The sequence below is a fragment of the Podarcis erhardii genome, assembly GCF_964252035.2.
Source record: "Podarcis erhardii genome assembly, chromosome: 12".
NCBI classification, from domain to species: Eukaryota; Metazoa; Chordata; class Lepidosauria; order Squamata; family Lacertidae; genus Podarcis; species Podarcis erhardii.
This window is the reverse complement of record NC_138513.1, coordinates 5,496,131-5,516,859: the sequence shown is the minus strand read 5'-3', so window position 1 is coordinate 5,516,859 and position 20,729 is coordinate 5,496,131. Positions and strand designations below refer to the sequence as shown.

General features: G+C 46.0%; 1 protein-coding gene across 1 annotated transcript; it reads left to right on the top strand.

Annotated features, from left to right (window-relative positions):
- Positions 1 to 3,312: 3,312 nt before the first annotated feature.
- LOC309326018 (multiple myeloma tumor-associated protein 2) lies at positions 3,313 to 18,285 on the top strand. The gene is made up of 9 exons (XM_081834528.1): positions 3,313 to 3,407; positions 6,922 to 7,119; positions 7,756 to 7,906; positions 8,330 to 8,375; positions 9,530 to 9,612; positions 12,688 to 12,760; positions 13,943 to 14,022; positions 15,136 to 15,282; positions 17,778 to 18,285. The coding sequence occupies exons 2-9, from the start codon at positions 7,026 to 7,028 to the stop codon at positions 18,118 to 18,120; spliced, it is 1,017 nt and encodes a 338-aa protein (XP_081690654.1). The 5' UTR covers positions 3,313 to 3,407; positions 6,922 to 7,025; the 3' UTR covers positions 18,121 to 18,285.
- Positions 18,286 to 20,729: the final 2,444 nt, after the last annotated feature.

Sequence of the window (20,729 nt, the reverse complement as noted above, 5' to 3'; positions counted from 1 at the left end):
TCCTTGAATAACTTTCTCAACACCTTACCATTCTTTATGGCTGGACTTCACTTGTTGAGTTTGCCTGTAATGCATCTGTTAAAAGCACAAAACTTCTTTCCATCGAAGGAGGCGAATCTGGCAAAGAACGTAGGAAATGGTCTTGTTCTGCATGAGATCAGTGGCCCACTTTTCAGGGCTATAACAGGACCAGATACAGAGGAAGACTGGCGCTTTATGAATGGGGTGTCGGAAGAGCGGACCACTTTTTATTTTTAGGCTATGGGGGAAGGGACAAGATTTTGCTGAAATTAGGGTTTGGAGGGAAATCTAGGATGAATCATGGGAATTCTAGAGTTGGAAGGGATCCTGGCGGTCATTCTAGTCCGACCCCCTGCAATGCATGACAGATGCCCATCCAACCTCTCAGGATTCACTGATTTCATTAAGGCTCCCCCTTTCACTAACCCAAACACTGGCTCCTGTGCATTTAATAATTATACAGAATTTTTTTTAAAAAATAGGTGTGGGTAGCTTGAGCGGGAGCAACAAAACTCTTACTTAAATGCCCCTTTTCTGCTTCAGTTGGAAGATTTGCCAGCTGCTGTGCTTCCACGTGCTCTTTTGTAAAAATAAAAAATGAGAGTACTGTATTAGTTACTGCTATACACTGTTCTTTCACAGCAATGCAAACAGATCATAAAGCCTTGGGGAACTTGCAGTTTAAATTTTAACTAGCGGGAAGGAGGAAGTGCAGATGATGGAACGGGTGAGGCAGGAGATCCAGTGTTACTTCAGTGGTTTCAGAGTTGTGGCATTGGAAGGGGCACCGAGGGTCATCCAGTCCAACCCCTGCAAAGTCTCAAGACATGGTCAGCCACCAAATTTGAAACCACACCTTTCTCCATGTGGGGACGAGGGCTTATAGAATCCTAGAATCCTAGAGTTGGAAGAGACCACAAGGGCCATCGAGTCCAACCCCCTGCCAAGCAGGAAACACCATCAGAGCACTCCTGACATATGGTTGTCAAGCCTCTGCTTAAAGACCTCCAAAGAAGGAGACTCCACCACACTCCTTGGCAGCAAATTCCACTGTCAAACAGCTCTTACTGTCAGGAAGTTCTTCCTAATGTTTAGGTGGAATCTTCTTTCTTGTAGTTTGGATCCATTGCTCCGTGTCCGCTTCTCTGGAGCAGCAGAAAACAACCTTTCTCCCTCCTCTATGTGACATCCTTTTATATATTTGAACATGGCTATCATATCACCCCTTAACCTCCTCTTCTCCAGGCTAAACATGCCCAGCTCCCTTAGCCGTTCCTCATAAGGCATCGTTCCTCATAAGGCTTAGGCAAGCATCTGGCTTGTCTATAAACAAGAATGTTTCTAGCAGGCCTGATTGAAATCAATAGCAGGGAGTTCCAAAGAGCAGGCTTTCTTTCCCAAGAATGAGGGTTACCCCCCCCCCCATTTCCCCAATGCAGGGCTCCTGAGCCTCGATAAACCTGCAACAAAGGCAGACTTTGAGCCACTGAAGTTTCCCACACCATCACCACCTCCCCATGTCCAGAGGGGCTCATCTTAAGTCGTTTCGATGACTGCACTACCCATCCACAACAGGTCACAAGGTGGTTAAATTGGTCTCAACTAGGGCCAGGGCCTTTTCAGCACTGGCTCCGACGTGGTGGAACGCTCTGTCCCAAGAGACTAGGGCCCTGCGGGACTTGACATCTTTCCGCAGGGCCTGCAAGACAGAGCTGTTTGTTCCGCCTGGCCTTTGGTTTGGACTCAGTCTGACCCTTATGTTTCCTTCATGGTCTTGATTTATCAGTTATTTTAAAATGAGGCTGCATTTTAAATTGCATTTTAACCTGTATTTTAAATTGGGGTTTGTTTTTCCCCCTATTATGTTGTTGTAAACAAAAATTGCCCTTTTCCCTTATGGGGTATCCAAGAGCCCATATAGAGTCCTTACATAGGTTCCCTATTGGTAGGAGAGAATAACAGAGGCCAACCAGAGAATATTGAGAAGCAAAGCAGCTAGTAAGCCTGATCTTTATTGATCTGTTGCAACAGGGTGCTCCCCTTACAGGCAGGAGAGAGGATGAACCCAGAAAAATGGCGTGCAAGGCTTTATAAAGACTTTTGAAATTGCCACCCTGTAGATCAAGACCACCCCCAGAAACATCATACATCAATCAATCAATCAATCAATCAATCACAGAAGGGGTGTAACCTAAGACCACCCCTCAGATACATCATACCTACATCACAGAAAAGGCGGTCTAAAACAGAAATTTTGAATGTTGCTTTTCTCCTGTCCTTGTTTATCTCCTGTCTGGCAGGTTACTTGATTGGATACCCTGCTTACTTGACTGGATTTCCTGGGGAGCCTGGCCAGTCTTTTGTAACGATAAATACTTAAAACAAAATAAAAAAATTCCTTCCAGTAGCACCTTAAAGACCAACTAAGTTAGTTCTAGGTATGAGCTTTCATGTGCATGCACACTTCTTCATACACACTGTGTGCATGCACACGAAAGCTCATACCAAGAACTAACTTAGTTGGTCTTTAAGGTGCTACTGGAAGGAATTTTTTTATTTTGTTTTGACTATGGCAGACCAACACGGCTACCTATCTGTAACTGGATAAATACTTAGTTCCTGGGCCAGGTCACAGGCTCACACCCTATTCAAACACAGACATACCCTTAAGACAGGATTTGTTAAGGAAAAGACAATGGGGAGGCTTTTCCATTTTCCTTTGACCTTGCAGAGAAAACATTTGGACAGTTTGGGAATCAAAAATGGTTCCAGGTGGGTCTTTCTGTGCTGATCTATGTACATGCTTGGTTGGTACACTTATGAACATTACCATATGTCTAAGACCATAAAATTCCTATCACAATATTTTTACTGTAATTTTACTGTTGTTAGCCGCCCTGAGGGCGGGATATTATTATTATTATTATTATTATTATTATTATTATTATTATTATGCGGTTGCTAATATTTTAGTTACAGAGTGTGCATGCACACGAAAGCTCATACCAAGAACTAACTTAGTTGGTCTTTAAGGTGCTACTGGAAGGAATTTTTTCATTTTGTTTTGGCTAATATTTTAATGTTCCATTATTTTAATGTTGTATTTTATTTTTGTTTTTAAGTTGTAATCATTCATCTTGTTTTTATTATTGCTTGTAAGCCGCTCTGAGCCCGGCCTTGGCTGGGGAGGGCGGGGTATAAATAAAAAAAATATTATTATTATTATTATTATTATTATTATTATTATTATTATTATTATTAAGAGTTGGCCACCCCCCTCCCAGCAACTTGGTGCGGCCCGTATCCCCCCCCACGGGCACGAGGCGCGATGGTGTCTCCCAAAGCTTGCGGAAGTTGCTGCAGGAAGCGGGTTCTGCAGGCAGCACGTGAGTCGCAAAGTGGGGGAGGCTTTGGCTGGAGGGGGGGAGTTGCTCTGCTTGCAGAAGTGGGGGGGGGGAAGGCTGACAGTTAAGAGCAGCCTCCCCCAAGGACAGAATGGCCGGGGTGTGGAAAGGGACGGGGGGGGGCCCGTGCATTTATGTACATTTCTCTTACCTGTTACGCCCATAGCTGTCAACTTTTCCCTTTTCTTGCGAGGAATCCTATTCGGAATAAGGGAGTTACAGATAGGTAGCCGTGTTGGTCTGCCATAGTCAAAACAAAACAAATTCCTTCCAGTAGCACCTTAAAGACCAACTAAGTCAGTTCTTGGTATGAGCTTTCGTGTGCATGCACACTTCTTCAGATACACTGAAACAGAAGTCACCAGACCCTTCTATACAAAGCCATTTTTCACCTTCTCACCCCTTGCTTTTTCCTGTAAGACCTATTGCAGTCGTTAAGAGTCGTCAACAGGCTCATCACAGCTATCTGCCAATCACCCATTCCCACCACCCTTCTGAGTAATACCCCTCCCCACCTTCTCACTATATAGAAGGGTCTGGTGACTTCTGTTTCAGTGTATCTGAAGAAATGTGCATGCACACGAAAGCTCATACCAAGAACTGACTTAGTTGGTCTTTAAGGTGCTACTGGAAGGAATTTGTTTTGTTCGGAATAAGGGAGTTTCGCCTAAAAAAAAGGGAAACGTTGACAGCTATGGTTACGCCTGCGTTGCTGGAGGGTTGGGCTAGATGACCACAGGGTCCCTTCCAACTGTACTCTCTGTCTGTCTCTCTGTCTGTCTGTCCGTCTATCTATCCAGCGGTTTTTTATTCTAAAAAAATGTTTAGGGGTACTCTCATTTCGACTCAAGAAAATCACAGTTTTGTAGTTCAGATCGGGAAAAATAAATACAGGAAATGGACAAAAGTACAAGATTCACAAAATGTTTAGGGGTATGCGTACCCCCCCAGAAAAAAGCGCTTTATCTACCTATCCATGCAATCTGCCCAAAAGCAAACCTTGCTGAGTTCAGTGGGAAGGCATGCTGTTAGATTGCAATGCTATGGATACCAACTTGAGCAGGGGCCAGCAAACTTTTCCAGCAGGGGACCGGTCCACTGTCCCTCAGACGATTTGGGGGGCCGGACTATATTTTGGAAAGAAAAAAAACCCGAATTCTTATGTCCCACAAATAACCCACAGATGCATTTTAAATAAAAGGACACATTCTACTCCTGTAAAAACACGCTGATTCCCTGACTGTCTGCGGGCCGGATTTAGAAGGCAATTGGGCCGTATCTGGCCCCCGGGCCTTAGTTTGCCTACTCACGGACTTGAGAGTACTTACCTGTCAAAACTTGGCGGGACTTATTTCTGAGGAAATAAGCACAGGCTTTCCCTCATTAAGATGCTTGGGTATCTTAGATCGTAGCTTTTTAAAAATTACCCCCACCTGCCTTCTTGGCCCTGAGAAACTGTGCTTTGTCCCACTGGGTTGTCTGTGATAATTGACAAACACGGTAGAGATGGAGAAAGTGCTTTGCAAGTGAAGATGGTAAAACCTATGCATTGTTTCTTGGTGTGGAGCCCTAGTGAACACACTCCAGAACGTATGTTCTGAATAAAGATGCACAAGAGCAGGCTGACAAATTATTTTGGAAATCACACACACACACCCTGGTGCTCTCCAGATGGTTTGGGCTGCAACACCTACAAAGTTTTTTTGAAGCCTGCTGTCAGAAACAGGACACTGGGGTTTCCAAGCTGCCAGATTTGTACTAACCTGCCCAGATTGTTGTCATTTAAGTCAGGCATTGAAGTCACGTATTTGATGTTTTTTACCTTCGGAGTTGTTGCTGTATTTAATATTTGTTGTTGTTTTAAATAGACTTCAGAGAGAGTCACTCTTGCTTCTATCTGGAAAAAGAATATATCTTTGCAAGTATGAAGTACAGCTAAAGCATCTTCTTTTCATCTTAGGAAAAAGGCACTCTCTGTGCTCCTAAACACTCTACGCTTCATTTCTTAAAACAAAGCCATTTCCCTTCAGAAAGGGACTACCTGTGGCCATATTGGTTTTGCTACGAGGGCCCTTTGTAAAGGTTTGCTAAAGACACAAGATCCATCTTGCATCATTAGCTGTGGCATGTAGCTTGGCACTTTGTGACTTGTGTTGGGGGTTGTGTGGCTCTTCTAAGGCTTGGAATGCCTGTTGTGTTAATTTATCCAGAGTAAGCATGTTTTGATTATTGGCCTTCTTGGAAAAACAAACCAACCCAGTTCTTATATTGATATGTTATTTCATTTACATCATAGAACTGTAGAGTTGGAAGGCATCCCGAGGGTCCTCTAGACCAGTGTTTCCCAACCTTGGGTCTCCAGCTGTTTTTGCACTACAACTCCCATCATCCCTAGCTAGCAAGACCAGTGGTCAGGAATGATGGGAACTGTAGTCCAAAAGCAGCTGGAGACCCAGGGTTGGGAAACACTGCTCTAGACTCACCCCCTGCAATGCAGGAATCCTGGCCAAAGCCGTTTCTGGTGGGCTTAAACTACCAGCCTTCTAGTTAACAGCCATGAATGTATGCAAGGTGTCCTGAACTGTCCAAAGATGGGATATGCACACTGAAGCTATTTTTCTTCAGAGTAGTATTCAGCCAAGTGAACGGATCCCTGGCCTGAGGGGAAGGGGCACAAGAGGCTCCCTGGGTCTCTGGATCTGACCCCTGAGACCCTCCAAGGCTGCACCCCCTCACCAGATCCACTTGGCACCTTCCTTGGGCATGTGGGTCTGGCTGAAATTTGCCCTTGAACTCTGATGACACCTCTGGCTCGCATGGATGGAGGAGGGTTAAGCACATGGGAGCGAACTAACTTTGGCTGCTCCTCCCATTTTTGCCTCTGGTACGCCTAACCACTGGTATACCTGAAGGAGCATCTCCACCCCCATCGTTCTACCCGGACACTGAGGTCCAGTGCCGAGGGCCTTCTAGCGGTTCCCTCACTGCAAGAAGCCAACCAGGCAGAGGGCCTTCTCGGTGGTGGCACCCGCCCTGTGGAATGCCCTCCCACCAGATGTCAAAGAGAAAAACAACTACCAGACTTGTAGAAGACATCTGAAGGCAGACTTGTTTAGGGAAGCTTTTAATGTTTAATAGGTTATTGTATTTTAATATTCTGTTGGAAGCCGCCCAGAGTGGCTGGGGAAACTCAGCCAGATGGGCAGGGTATAAATAATATATTATTATTATTATTATTATTATTATTATTATTATTATTATTATGTGACCTCCACTTCCGAAAGATTACTTAGAAAGGAATGTGGCCTTTGGGCTGTCTCTTCCCACCCAGGCAGTATAGAAGTTTTGCAGCTTAGAATTCACATCTCCCTGGGCTCTCTCACTTAAGTCCACACAAATACAATGAGCAAAGTCACAGCCACTTTTGAGAGCACAACAGAATACTAAAACTTTAACATTTCTTAAGCCTGTTGCTTTCTCCGTTTTCCACATCCAGGTGCCTGAGGATTGGAATCTTGAGCTCCCTGAGGATTGCCGTTCTACTTTAAAAGAAAGGAAGGAAAGAAGACGTTCCGGGCTCGTTCTCTCCTGTCCTTCACCATGTTTGGCTCGTCCCGAGGGGGCGTGAGAGGAGGGCAGGACCAGTTTAACTGGGAAGATGTAAAGACCGACAAACAAAGGGAAAACTACCTAGGTAGGGAGATGACCCTCTGCTGTCTTTTGACTGCTGAAGGCTGAGTTAGCTCCAACCGTCAGCTATGTGCTGAAATGACTATGAGTCTGTTTGAGAAGTCCTGAGTTTGAATCTCGCCCTCCGTGGCCTTTGGCAGGGCATTCTGTCTCTCCCCCTCTTTCCTCCTCTGCAATGCAGAGGAAATGAAATTCAGTCCCACAATCTGAAGGGTTTTGGTGTGGCAGAGGTGCCGGGAGAGGACACTCATTGCAAAACAGCCAAAATGTGAACAGAGGCAACCTGGGTTTTGGACCTTTGCATCATCTGGAGCCAGTGTGGTGTAGTGGTTAAGAGCAGTAGTCTCGTAATCTGGTGAATCGTGTTCGCTTCCCCGCTCCTCCACATGCAGCTGCTGGGTGACCTTGGGCCAGTCACACTTCTCTGAAGTCTCTCAGCCCCACTCACCTCACAGAGTGTCTGTTGTGGAGAAGGAAGGGAAAGAAGAATGTTAGCTGCTTTGAGACTCCTTTGGGTAGTGATAAAGTGGGATATCAAATCCAAACTCTTCTCCATCTTGTTAGAGGTCTCTCAGCAGTCACGCACTCTAGTCCTGCTCTGAGTTTTGTTTTCATTTGTCTTTCTCCTTTTAATGTTCAGGGAACTCCTTGATGGCACCCGTAGGCCGGTGGCAGAAGGGGAAGGATCTCACGTGGTACGCCAAGGGAAAGAAAGGTGACGCTCCTCTCTCCCGGGAAGATGAGCTGGCTGCTGTCCGGCGGGCAGAAGAGGAGGCCATGATGGCAGCCTTGTAAGTCTTAGACACAGTCGCCTGGCTATGTTTGCTGCCCACGGCTGTAACAGCAGCTGGGTGTGACATGAACATCCCCTTACCCAGTTGAGAATCATAGAATCCTAGAGTTGGAAGAGACCACAAGGGCCATCGAGTCCAACCCCCTGCCAAGCAGGAAACACCATCAGAGCACTCCTGACATATGGTTGTCAAGCCTCTGCTTAAAGACCTCCAAAGAAGGAGACTCCACCACACTCCTTGGCAGCAAATTCCACTGTCAAACAGCTCTTACTGTTGTCCTTTCTTCTATCCCGTGATCATCAAAGCCGAGAGAATATTTTCCCATTTTATACCGATGTATATATCTATCCAAATAATTTTTACTGGTTTTCTAGTCCACCTCTGCCAGATTTTGTAACTCTCATTTGTATTTCTTTTAAGGGGTTATAAGAACGTGAAGAAGCAGCCGACAGGACTCAGCAAAGAGGTATTTTTATATATATATTTAAAATATTTGTTTGTGTGGAAAATATATATATATGTATGTGTGTGTGCATATAAACACAGTTGATCCCAAAGCTCAGAGTATACATACATGAAAACGAGGGTTGTTAACTTATTTAAGTCCTTTCGGTTAATTAGTCAATACCTAGTTAATCAGTTAATGGATTGTATTTCAATAAAAGTGCTTATTACTAAAACCTCAGTATGTTCCTTTGAAGACGATGAAGGAAGGGCATGTTACAAAATCTAGAGAGCGATAATATTTATAATTTAAAAAATAAAAATATAAAAGGAATAGTGTCTTTTGATATATCGCATCAACTTGGAAATTTGGAAAAGGAAAAAAAAGAATGATGGTGTTTACTCATTAGAATGGATGGGCTTTATTGGTGTAAGGTTTCTTTAACCAGGTGGCAGTTCTAATTAAAGCAGAGTGACTTAATGATGAGGAAACGGTCCAAGCGTCTTCTCCCTAGCTTCGCCCTCTTCCCAAAGCAGCTTAACTCCTGGCATTAAATGTCAACCTTGGCTCTCTCAGATATTTTGCAGGTCAGAAGAGGGGTTTTGGGGAGGAGTCTGCTTGAGGTTCTCCCACAGGCACTCTCCCTATAGCAGAGGTTCTCAAGCTTTTTTCTTTGGGCTGCACTTTCAGAATAAAAATTTGCTCGTGCCACACCAAATTTCTGATGAGAAACACAATGGAAAACAAAAAGAAACCGCTCCCAGCAGTTCTTGGATTTACAGCACAGAACACAACTACTTTATAATATGATCGTGGGACGTCCTTAAAACAATGCAGCTGCATAAGAGCGTGAATCATTCCCAAAATATAACTACAAACGAGCCTCTTACATACGTACCTTAAATATGCATCCAAAGTCAGTGAGAGGTGTGAGCTTGCTTTTGCCAGATAATCTAATTTATATTACGTCTAATTTGAGATTTGAAACAAACCAACTTTCATCTTATCAACGCAAAGACCTTTAGCAACTCCATGGCAGTGCGCAAATTTGTGCTCTTGCTTCATTAGTGTTTTATTTATATTATTCATTAGATTTGTAAGCCACCCTTCACCCAGAGATGCCAGGGCGTTTCACGAGGTGTCCTCTAATACCTTGTCTGCAAATATCTTTGCAGGATCTTGCCGAGGTCTGCAAACGTGATGGAGCAGAGCGTGACGAGAAGGCGGTGGATCGTGTGTTGGGCCTGGGGAGTTCGAGGTAGCTGCTGCTGCTGCTGCAATGGACTCAAGTGGCCCTCCCAAAGGACCAATTATTTGTCTGTCTTATGTGGAAGCATACTCAATAAACACACGAGACGTAACCGGCTGCGTTCTTAGATAAATAAGGTATACTATTCATAGTACAGTGGTACCTCGCAAGACGAATGCCTCGTAAGACGAAAAACTCACAAGACAAAAGAGTTTTTCGTTTTTTGAGTTGCTTTGCAAGACGGATTTCCCTATGGGCTTGCTTCGCAAGACGAAAACGTCTTGCAAGTTTGCTTCCTTTTTCTTAAAACTGTGCATTCAGGGGGTGCAGTTGCGACTTGACTTCGAGGAGCAACTCATAGCACGCGGTGTGGTAGCCTTTTTTGAGGTTTTTGAAGACTTTGGTGATTTTTGAAGCTTTTCCAAAATCCGTGCTTCGCAAGACGAAAAAAATCGCAAGACGAAAAAACTCGCAGAACGAATTGATTTCGTCTTTCGAGGTACCACTGTATCAAATTATAAATTTCAACGGAAGTAACTCATAAAGTTCAACAAACGAACAAAGCAGAAGACCCAGTGGATAGGATCGTTCTTTAGTCAGTTCATGCGTAAGGTCCATCCGTGTAATGGTTTCTATTCCATCTGTCTGTTTGTAAAGTCCAAAAAATCCACATGAAAGGTTGTTACAGTTCCACAAAATCCTTACACAGAGTCTAGACAAGGATTTCCGGAAAATTGGCCTTGTTTCGCTGTCCTGGGCTTTATCAGTACTTAAAGCTCATATGTGATATTACAGGACAGTGGATCTTATGGCATAATAGTAGCTGCTACTATTATGCCATAAGATCCACTGTCCTGTAATCCTTGTCTAGACTCTGTAAGGATTTTGTGGAACTGTAACAACCTTTCATGAGGGACGCGGGTGGCGCTGTGGGTTAAACCACAGAGCCTAGGACTTGCCAATCAGAAGGTTGGTGGTTCGAATCCCTGCGACAGGGTGAGCTCCCATTATTTGGTCCCTGCTCCTGTCCACCTAGCAGTTTGAAAGCACATCAAAGTGCAAGTAGGTACCACTCCAGTGGGAAGGTAAATGGCGTTTCTGTGCGCTGCTCTGGCTTCGCTAGAAGTGGCTTAGTCATGCTGGCCACATGACCTGGAAGCTGTACACCGGCTCTCTTGGCCAATAAAGCAAGATGAGCGCTGCAACCCCAGAGTCGGCCACAACTGGACCTAATGGTCAGGGATCCCTTTACCTTTACCTTTACCTTACAACCTTTCATGTAGATTTTTTGGACTTTACGAACAGACAGATGGAATAGACACCATTACACAGATGGACCTTATACATGAACTGACTAAAGAATGATCTGATCCACTGGGTCTTCTGCTTTGTTTGTTTGTTGAACTTTATGAGTTACTTCCGTTGAAATTTATAATCTGATACTATGAATAGTATACCTTATTTATCTAAGAACACAGCCGGTTACGTCTCGTGTGTTTATTGTGTTTGGAAGTGGCATGGCTATTCCTGCAGACTTTACGCCGTGTGCATGTCTTGTTCTGTGTACATCTCCATTAGTCTTTAAACCAGAGCTTTCCAAACTGTGTGTCGCGACACGTTAGTGTGTCAGCTGCAGTGTGTAGGTTTGTTATGCAAATGCTCCCCGCGCTTTTCCCGGGCTGGAAAGGGGCTGGTTTAACCTCTGGTTTGATAGTAAAACTGAATCACTGTGTGATGCATGCCTAAAAGGTGTGAAAAATTTGGAAAGCTCCATTTTAAACCCTTGAGGTCTCTCCCAACTCTCCAATTCTATGATTCTGTTTACAGTGGTACCTTGGTTCTCAAACTTAATCCATTCCGGAAGTCCGTTCCAAAACCAAAGTGTTCCAAAACCAAGGCGCGCTTTCCCATAGAAAGTAATGCAAAACTGATTAATCCATTCCAGACTTTTAAAAACAACCTCTAAAACAGCAATTTAACATGAATTTTACTAATTAACGAGACCATAAAATGAAAGCAATAATCAATGGACTGTACTAGTAAATAAATAATACAGTATTGTAGATGATAAAAATTTATTTATTTATTTTTTCTTACCTGCACTGATGATAGTCATTGTTTGGATGGGGGGCTTTTATCCATTTCCGCAGTCACACAATCAATCAGTTGGTAGCTAAACTGGGTTCCACACAATCACAAAAACAAATTAACCGAAAAAGCCTCAAAAACGAAAAAGCAAAATAAATAGCAAAAACAAAAGCGTCAAACTTAATCCGTTCCGGACGTCGTTTTGACTTCTGAAATGTTCAAAAACCAAGGCGCCGCTGCTGATTGGTGCAGGCAGCCAGGAAACAATAGCCGACAGCCACATTGGATGTTTGGCTTCTGAAAAATGTTAGAAAACTGGAACACTTATTTCTGGGTTTTCAGCCCCGCAAGACGAATGCCTCGCAAGATAGAAAACTCGCTAGACGAAAGAGTTTTCCGTTTTGGAGGTGCTTCGCAAAACGAATTTCCTATGGGCTTGCTTTGCAAGACGAAAATGTCTTGCAAGTTCCTGCGGGTTTTTTCCCCTTCCCCCCCTTTTTCTAAGCCGCTAAACCGCTTATCCAATAAGCCGCTAAACCGCTAATAGCGCTAATCCGCTAAGCTGTCAATAGGCTTGCTTCGCAAGACGAAAAAACCTCTAGACGAAGAGAATCGCGGAACGGATTAATTTCGTCTTGCGAGGCACCACTGTATTTATTTATTATTTATTAGACTTATTACCCTGCAGCTCCCTCTAAAGGAGCCCAGGGCAGTTACGTATAGAAGTCACAAGAGGTTTACCCCCTTTTTAGCTACTGTTGATTTCAATCTTTTGAATGCATTTAAGTAATCAGTTTTTAACTTTTATATATATATATAGAGAGAGAGAGTTTTAATGTTTTTTTAAAAAATATTTTTTGTAAACCACTTAGCAGTTTTCTTAACATTAGAGCGATATATAAATTTTGTTAAATAAATGAAATTATATTGCTTCATAGGAACCAATTAAGGAGCGAGAAACAACGATAATATCCCAGTCTTAACTTTTCCTTCCAGGTGTGACGCGAGCAGGATGATGTTTTCCAAAGAAGACAAAGAAGCTGCCAAGATGGGCCTTTCAGTCTTCACGGTAAGTTATTGACATTCCTTCTCCACCTCCGGAAAGTGAGGCAGGCCTTAAAGGTGTCAGATGCCGCTGGTCAGCACCCCAGTCTACATTTGTCTGTGTATTCCTAAAATATACCAGTTTTCCCTTTCTATTGACAAATGCCCACTGTGGTGTACAGAAGATTAAGAAATCTAAATCATGCAGCTTGAAACACATGTTTAAAGGTAAAGGTAAAGGGACCCCTGACAGTTAGGTCCAGTCGTGGCCGACTCTGGGGTTGTGGCACTCATCTCACTTTATTGGCCGAGAGAGCCAGCATACAGCTTCCGGGTCATGTGGCCAGCAGGACTAAGCCGCTTCTGGCGAACCAGAGCAGCGCACGAAAACGCCGTTCACCTTCCCGCCAGAGTGGTACCTATTGTTCTACTTGCACTTTGACGTGCTTTCGAACTGCTAGGTTGGCAGGAGCTGGGACCGAGCAACGGGAGCTCACCCTGTCGCAGGGATTCGAACCGCCGACCTTCAGATCGGCAAGTCCTAGGCTCTGTGGTTTAACCCACAGCGCCACCCGTGTCCCATAACACATGTATAGGAATTACAAAACACTGTTGTATCTGCAGGGAGATCACATTTTTTGTTCCCTTTGTCATTTGTAGATTCTCGACTACTTTTCAGGGCATATTACGCCCCACGAGGAAGTCCACAAATTCCAAAGCTAAATATAACATATGCAAACTGCCATATGTTCACAATAATGGTCATTTGCTGGGATACCCAAATAGATAGAAGTTACTGCAAACCACGGTTTCCTTCTGCACCCGAACTGGATACCATGGACTGCATCACTTCAGGCTAGTTGGGTGTCAGATTGAATGTTTGAATTCTCCCTTTTAACTTAGGAAAATGAAGCTGAGTTTGTTGGGGAGCTTGCTAAGCTGACCTCGTTTTCGCAGGCACGCCGCTTTCCTCAGTGTAGAGATTATCACACCCGAGGGAGTTTTGAAACATGCATCTCTTCCCCCTCCAGCCTGAAATTATGATATAGTCCAGCAAAAGCTTTGCTGCGTGACTTTGCAGATTGCATAAACTGAGCAGAAGGGCTCCTCCCATTGGGAAAAGCTGTTCTCTCCTCCAATAAGTATCTATCTATATCTGGCCAAGATTCCTTCATTCTTGTGACTTGTTTTCTCTCTGAAACCCCAGCACCATCGAACAGCAAGCAGTCCAGAGGCTTCGGCTACCAAAAAGAAACCGGATAAAGAAGAGGAAACGGGAGCTGCAGAGTAAGAAACCTTCCAGGCGTCCTCTTGTCTCTCGGGCCTAGGGAGATCATAGAATTGTAGAGCTGGGAGAGACCCCAAGGGCCTTCTCGGTGGTGGCACCTGTCCTGTGGAATGCCCTCCCACCAGATGTCAAAGAGAAAAACAACTACCACACTTTTAGAAGACATCTGAAGGCAGCTTGTTTAGGAGAGCTTTTAATGTTTAATAGGTTATTGTATTTTGGTGTTCTGTTGGAAGCCGCCCAGAGTGGCTGGTGAAACCCAGCCAGATGGGTGGGGTATAAATAAATTATTATTATTATTATTATTATTATTATTATTATTATTATTATTATTATTATTATTATCTAGTCCAACCCCCTGCAATGCTAGAAGGGCAGCTGTTTTTCTGAATTCAAGGAGGAGGCCCTCAAACTGGGTAGGATTCTGAGGAGAATGAAAGATGGGCTTATATCCACTGTGAAACGAGGAGGCTGAACTCCAGACCTCCCCCCTAGCATAGTAACTTTCCATGGGGTAGCTCAGTTGGTAAAGCATGAGACTCGTAATCTCATGAGTCACGAGTTCAAGTCCCACATTGGGCAAAACATTCCTCTATTGCAGGGGGGTTGGACTACAGTCATACCTCAGGTTGAAGTTGCTTCAGGTTGAGCGTTCTTGGGTTGCGCTCCGCTGTGAGCTGGAAGTAACCCAATGTGTTACTCCCGGGTTTCGCCGCTCACGCATGCGCATTCGCTCAAAATGACATCACGCACATGCGCAGAAGCAGAGAATTGCGACACGCGCAGATGCGGGTTGTGTTCGCTTCAGGATGCGAACGGGGCTCCGGAACGGATCCCGTTCGCATCCAGAGGTACCACTGTAGATGGCTCTTGAGGGCCTTCCAGCTCTACAATTCTGTGATTCATGCGCAAGGAGCTTTTGGCATGTAAATGGGTATCAAATGGGTGGTATAGTCCTATCGGGAGTGTACCATGAACTCACCAGCTTCCGAGTGAGGATTAGAGCGTGTTCCAGTTCTGGAAGCCGCTCAAATTCTGTATCTTGAGCTGGTTGGAGGGGGGGGGGGAGAGAGAGAGAGAGAGATTCTGTCTATTACTCTCTTGCCATGCAGGCCAGAGCCCAGCAAGAAACCCAAAAAGAAGAAAGAGAAGAAGAAGAAGAAGCACAAGAAAGAAAAGAAAAAAGAGAAGGAGAAGCATCGTAGGAAAAGAGAAGATTCTTCCTCCTCCGCCTCCTCTTCTCCAGACGATAGGGAGAGGTAACTCAGTGGGTCTCGTTGGCAACAGCCATGAGTCTTCCATAAACTGCTAGGTTAGGAGAAGTTGGCAACACATAGGAAGTTGCCCTTTTCTGAATCAGGTGCCTGGTCCGCCTCGCTCAGCGTTGTCTACACTGAGTGGCAGGATTTCAGGCAGGGTATCTTTGCCCAAGGGACGTGGGTGGTGCTGTGGGTTAAACCACAGTGCCTAGGACTTGCCGATCAGAAGGTCGGCGGTTTGAATCCCCGCGGCGGGGTGAGCTCCCGTTGCTCGGTCCCTGCTCCTGCCAACCTAGCAGTTCGAAAGCTCGTCAAAGTGCAAGTAGATAAATAGGTACCTCTCTGGCGGGAAGGTAAATGGTGTTTCCGTGCGCTGCTCTGGTTCGCCAGAAGCGGCTTAGTCCTGCTGGCCACATGACCCGGAAACTGTACGCTGGCTCCCTCAGCCAATAAAGCGAGATGAGCGCCACAACCCCAGAGTCGGTCACGACTGGACCTAATGGTCAGGGGTCCCTTTACCTTTACCTTATCTTTGCCCAGCCCTACCTGGAGATGCCATGGCTTGAGCAGGCGCTCTACCCACTGAGCTGCACTCTTCCCCTTTACTGAGAAATCTTGGAGGAGGAATTTGGGCCACCCCAAATGTCTAGAAAGCTACAAGGAAGATCTGGGGAGCTAGCGTGCGATAACTCTTCCTTTTTTTTGCCACTGTGTTGTCGCACTTTTATAAAAAAAACAGTGGCTGGCTCAAGGTCACCCAGCAAGCTGGTTGGCTGAGCAGGGATTCAAACCTTGGCCTCCCAGTTCCTGGCCCAACACCTTAACCACTGCACCACCCTAGCTCTTTCCTTGAAAGGTGTGTTGGTAAGCATTTTTCCATTGCAGAATTGACATGGCCCTTGGCATGAGATATTCTGCTTTAGTACAGGTTGTTAGAGCAGGAGAACATCTGGGATAACTTCCTCTTCCGAGGGAAGGGCCATAGCTCAGGGGTTGGAGCATCTGCTTTGCATGCAGAGGGTCACGGGTTCAATCCCCGGCCTCTCTAAGTAGGGCTCGGAATGTCCTCTTCCTGAAACCCTGAAGAGATCCTGCCAGTCAGTATGGGCAGTATTAAGCTACTTGACCCAGTTTTAATAATAATAATAATAATAATAATAATAATAATAATAATAATAATAATTTATTATTTATACCTGCCCATCTGGCTGAGTTTCCCCAGCCACTCTGGGCGGCTCCCAATCGAGTGTTAAAAACAATACAGCATTAAATATTAAAAATTTCCCTAAACAGGGCTGCCTTCAGATGTCTTTTAAAAATAATTATTTCCTTGACGTCTGATGGGAGGGCATTCCACAGGGCGGGTGCCACTACCGAGAAGGCCCTCTGCCTGGTTCCCTGTAACCTCACTTCTCGCAATGAGGGAACTGCCAGAAGGCCCTCAGAGCTGGACCTCAGTGTCCTGGTTGGACGATGGGGGTGGAGACGCTCCTTCAGGTATACTCGGCCAAGGCCTTTTAGGGCTTGAAAGGTCAGCACCAACACTTTGAATTGTGCTCGGAAATATACCGGGAGCCAAAGCAGATCTCTCAGGACCGGTGTTATGTGGTCCCAGCGGCCACTCCCAGTCACCAGTCTAGCTGCCGCATTCTGGATTAATTGCAGTTTCCGGGTCACCTTCAAAGGTAGCCCCACGTAGAGCGCATCGCAGTAGTCCAAGCGGGAGATAACTAGAGCATGCACCACTCTGGCAAGACAGTCTGTGGGCAGGTAGGGTCTCAGCCTGCGTACCAGGTGGAGCTGGTAGACAGCTGCCCTGGATACAGAATTAACCTGCACCTCCATGGACAGCTGTGAGTCCAAAATGATTACCAGGCTGCGCACCTGGTTCTTCAGGGGCACAGTTACCCCATTCAGGACCAGGGAGTCCTCCTGTCCCCTGTCCAATAAAAACAGTACTTCTGTCTTGTCAGGATTCAACCTCAATCTGTTAGCCGCCATCCATCCCCCAATCACCTCCAGGCGCTCACACAGGACCTTCACCGCCTTCACTGGTTCTGATTTAAAAGAGAGGTAGAGCTGGGTATCACCCGCATACTGATGAACACCCAGCCCGAACCCCCTGATGATCTCTCCCAGCAGCTTCATATAGATATTAAAAAGCATGGGGGAGAGGACAGAACCCTGAGGCACCCCACAAGTGAGAGCCCAGGGGTCTGAACACTCATCCCCCACCACCACTTTCTGAACACGGCCCAGGAGGAAGGAGCGGTACCACTGTATGACAGTGCCCCCAGTTTAAGGCAGCTTCCTGTTTTTCTTGCAACCTAGGAAGCAGAGGTGCATGCTTTTAATTCAAATAGCACCTGCAAGCACGCTGCTTGCAAACTGAAGTTTTTCTTCCTCTCCCTCTCTTGCTTCTGACCCTTTCTGTGCTTCCCTGGGAACTGCTGGGTGTCCTGATGATCTGACCCGGCTCTCCTCTGTGCTTGCAGAAAGAGACGACCCGCCTCGCCTCCCGAGCGCCATCCATCATCCTCCCGGCAGGCTGGAGCCAGCCGCCGTGACAGCTATTCATCACCCGCCCAGGAAGAACAGAAACCACCCAGCAGGTGGCGCCGCAGCCCAGCGTCCTCTACCAGCATCAAGGAAGGGACCCCCGGCAGCCGACCAGCCACAAACACACAGGCCCCCAGTCGCGGAAGGAGGGAGTGTCGAAGTGGCAGCCGGTCCCCGTCTCCTAGGGGCAAAAGCACCGGGCCCCACAAGCGGCGGAGGAGCAGGTCCCCCACATCTCGGGGAGCCAAGAGGAGGCACGACACGGATTCCGACAACTGAGCCTTCATCTGAAACCAAAGAGGCTGTGGCCTTTGTTTTTGGCCCCCTCTCCTCGGCTGCTAACTGGATCAAAGTCACGGCTATTGCAAATGTCCCAAAGGTCCTTCTGGAGTCTAGCAGGAAGTCAGGAAGCCGCCCCCACCAAATAAATGTTTGTACCTTAAATGGCTTTGTGAGAAACACACCTCAGAGTTTAGGCAGCTGCCTAAACTTTGAAAAAAGTAGCGCAGTTGAATTGATAACTCTTCCAACAAGGGTTTTAAAACGCTAGGAGTGAAACTTTTGAGTTGCGCAGAACTCTTTTGAGGGCATTGTTTTTTCGAAAGGGGGGCGATAAATGTCCAGAGCAGCTCATGTGTGCCCATAGGAGAAATGTAAAAAGCAGACATTATATTGATGTGTTACACGCACATACACTCAGTCCAAAACAACAACAACTGTCAGGAGGGTTGTGTGGGGTAGATCAGAATGCTTTATCAAAGAAGAAGAGTTAATAAGTACATCTCGGAGGCTGTACTGCTGCAAAAACACCCCTCTCGAGTTCATGAAGCCTAGTTTGCAGTGTTTTTATTATGTTGGAAGCAGACCAGAGTGGCTGGGGCAGCCCAGTAAGAAGGGCAGGGTATAAATAATAAAATTATTATTATTATTAGTAGTAGTAGTATATGACATAAAAAAGTAGGATTCTATGCCACCCAGGTTCCTTTTTGTTGATGCATATGGATCGCTTCCTTATGCATCAGCAACAAAGAATCTTGTGCTGGCTTGAAGACTAAATGCATTTATTGTGGCTGAAACCTTTGTCAGGCGTATGAAATGGCCCCCTCTCGGCATGTAGGCTATGTACCTGCATCTGAAAAAGGCACACCTACTACTGCGATCCCTCTGGCCCACGAGCCCCCAATACGCCACACAATCAAGGTGTTAACGACAGATCCACATCCTGCCTTTAAAGTGCATGCGATGCGCATTTAAAGCGCATGTCTTCCCGCCAAAGAATCCTGGGAACTACAGTGGTGCCCCGCAAGATGAATGCCTCGCAAGACGAAAAACCTGCTAGGCGAAAGGGTTTTCCGTTTTTCGAGGTGCTTCGCAAGACGAATTTCCCTATGGGCTTGCTTCGCAAGATGAAAACGTTTTGCGAGTCTTGCGATTTTTTTCCGCTTCCCCCCTTTTTCTAAGCCGCTTTGCCGCTAAGCCACTAATAGCGCTAAGCCGCTAATAGGGTTGCTTCGCAAGACGAACAAACCGCCAGACAAAGAGACTCGCGGAACGGATTCTTTTCGTCTTGCGAGGCACCACTGTAGCTTGTTAAGGATGCTGGGAACTGTAGCAGCTCTGTTAGTGGGGGAACTACGATTCCCAGGAGTCGAGGGGGAAAGACATGTACAGTAGTTATTTATAATAAAAACAAATAGACATGTACAGTACTTTAAATGTGCATTGGGTGTCCTTTGAATGTTTGGTGTGGATCTGCAATTAGTCTTTAAAGGAGCAGGTAGTCCTTCGTTTTGCTGCAGGAGGGTTACTCGGTTACCTGCCCCAGCCCAAAGCGTGTTGTCTCCTTTCACTTACGCGGCAAAGTACTCTAAAGAGGGTCTTGCCTAATGTTCGTTCCCTAAGGTTTGCAAAAGATCACTGGATCGCCACCTCCTGCAGCCATGCTTGTATTGGGGCTGAGCCACCCTCCCACACTGCCGTCATGACCGCATAACCTGGGCAGAGCTGGGGCGCTAGCAAGGTGGGCACCATGCATGTGCCAGGGGATTCACCTCTGCCAGTCCAGCCCTCACCTTGGTGTAACCACACAGCCTTGCCATTCTCTCCTGCCAGCAACGAGATGGCAGGGATTGGGAGAGGGCTGCTCTGTGGCTTTGCCCCAACACTAGCCGGGTCTCAACACACACAACACACATCTAGAACTGGCTGCTTACATTTCTCTCTGCCAAGAGGAGAAGGGACTGGACCATTTTCTTGGCGTTTGTAAAACCGGTTTCTTAAAATCGCCCTGCCGTGCCACCAGCTGTTTGTATCTTGCCATTGCTGTTCTTTCTATCTCTACAGTATTTTTAGGTTTATATAATGTTCTGCCAAGTATTGTAAAATGAATGAAACCATTTTTTAAAGAGAGAGGAAGACAGTTGCCTGTAACGCCCGGACTTCTTTCCAGCTTCTCAAAACCTCGTTTTACTTGGTGAAATTAATTTATTCCGTTGCTTTGTGTCCCGGATGACCTCTGTCCCCCACTAAGCTTTGCTCACCTGGGTATCCAGGATGTAGTAAGCAGTGTGTGTCTCCCTGCAAGTGTCTCGTATTCCTCCTTTGGAGTTGCAGTGCACTAAAAATGTGAAAAAGCAGGGAGGGGGCGGCTGCTTGCTGCCTTTTGCAGGTAGCGAGTGGGTAGCCATGTGATCTCTCACGCTATTGCCGCTTGCACAGGGCAAGAAGAAGAAGAGTTTGGATTTGATATCCCGCTTTATCATTATCCTAAGGAGTCTCAAAGCGGCTAACATTCTCCTTTCCCTTCCTCCCCCACAACAAACACTCTGTGAGGTGAGTGGGGCTGAGAGACTTCAGAGAAGTGTGACTGGCCCAAGGTCACCCAGCAG

Excerpts from the sequence above, each read along its gene's own strand:
- LOC309326018 (XM_081834528.1), top strand. The coding sequence starts at position 7,026 with ATGTTTGGCTCGTCCCGAGGGGGCGTGAGAGGAGGGCAGGACCAGTTT. Across the intron at positions 8,376-9,529 it reads CGACAGGACTCAGCAAAGAG|GATCTTGCCGAGGTCTGCAA; the intron begins GTATTTTTATAT and ends ATATCTTTGCAG. Across the intron at positions 14,023-15,135 it reads GAGGAAACGGGAGCTGCAGA|GCCAGAGCCCAGCAAGAAAC; the intron begins GTAAGAAACCTT and ends CTTGCCATGCAG.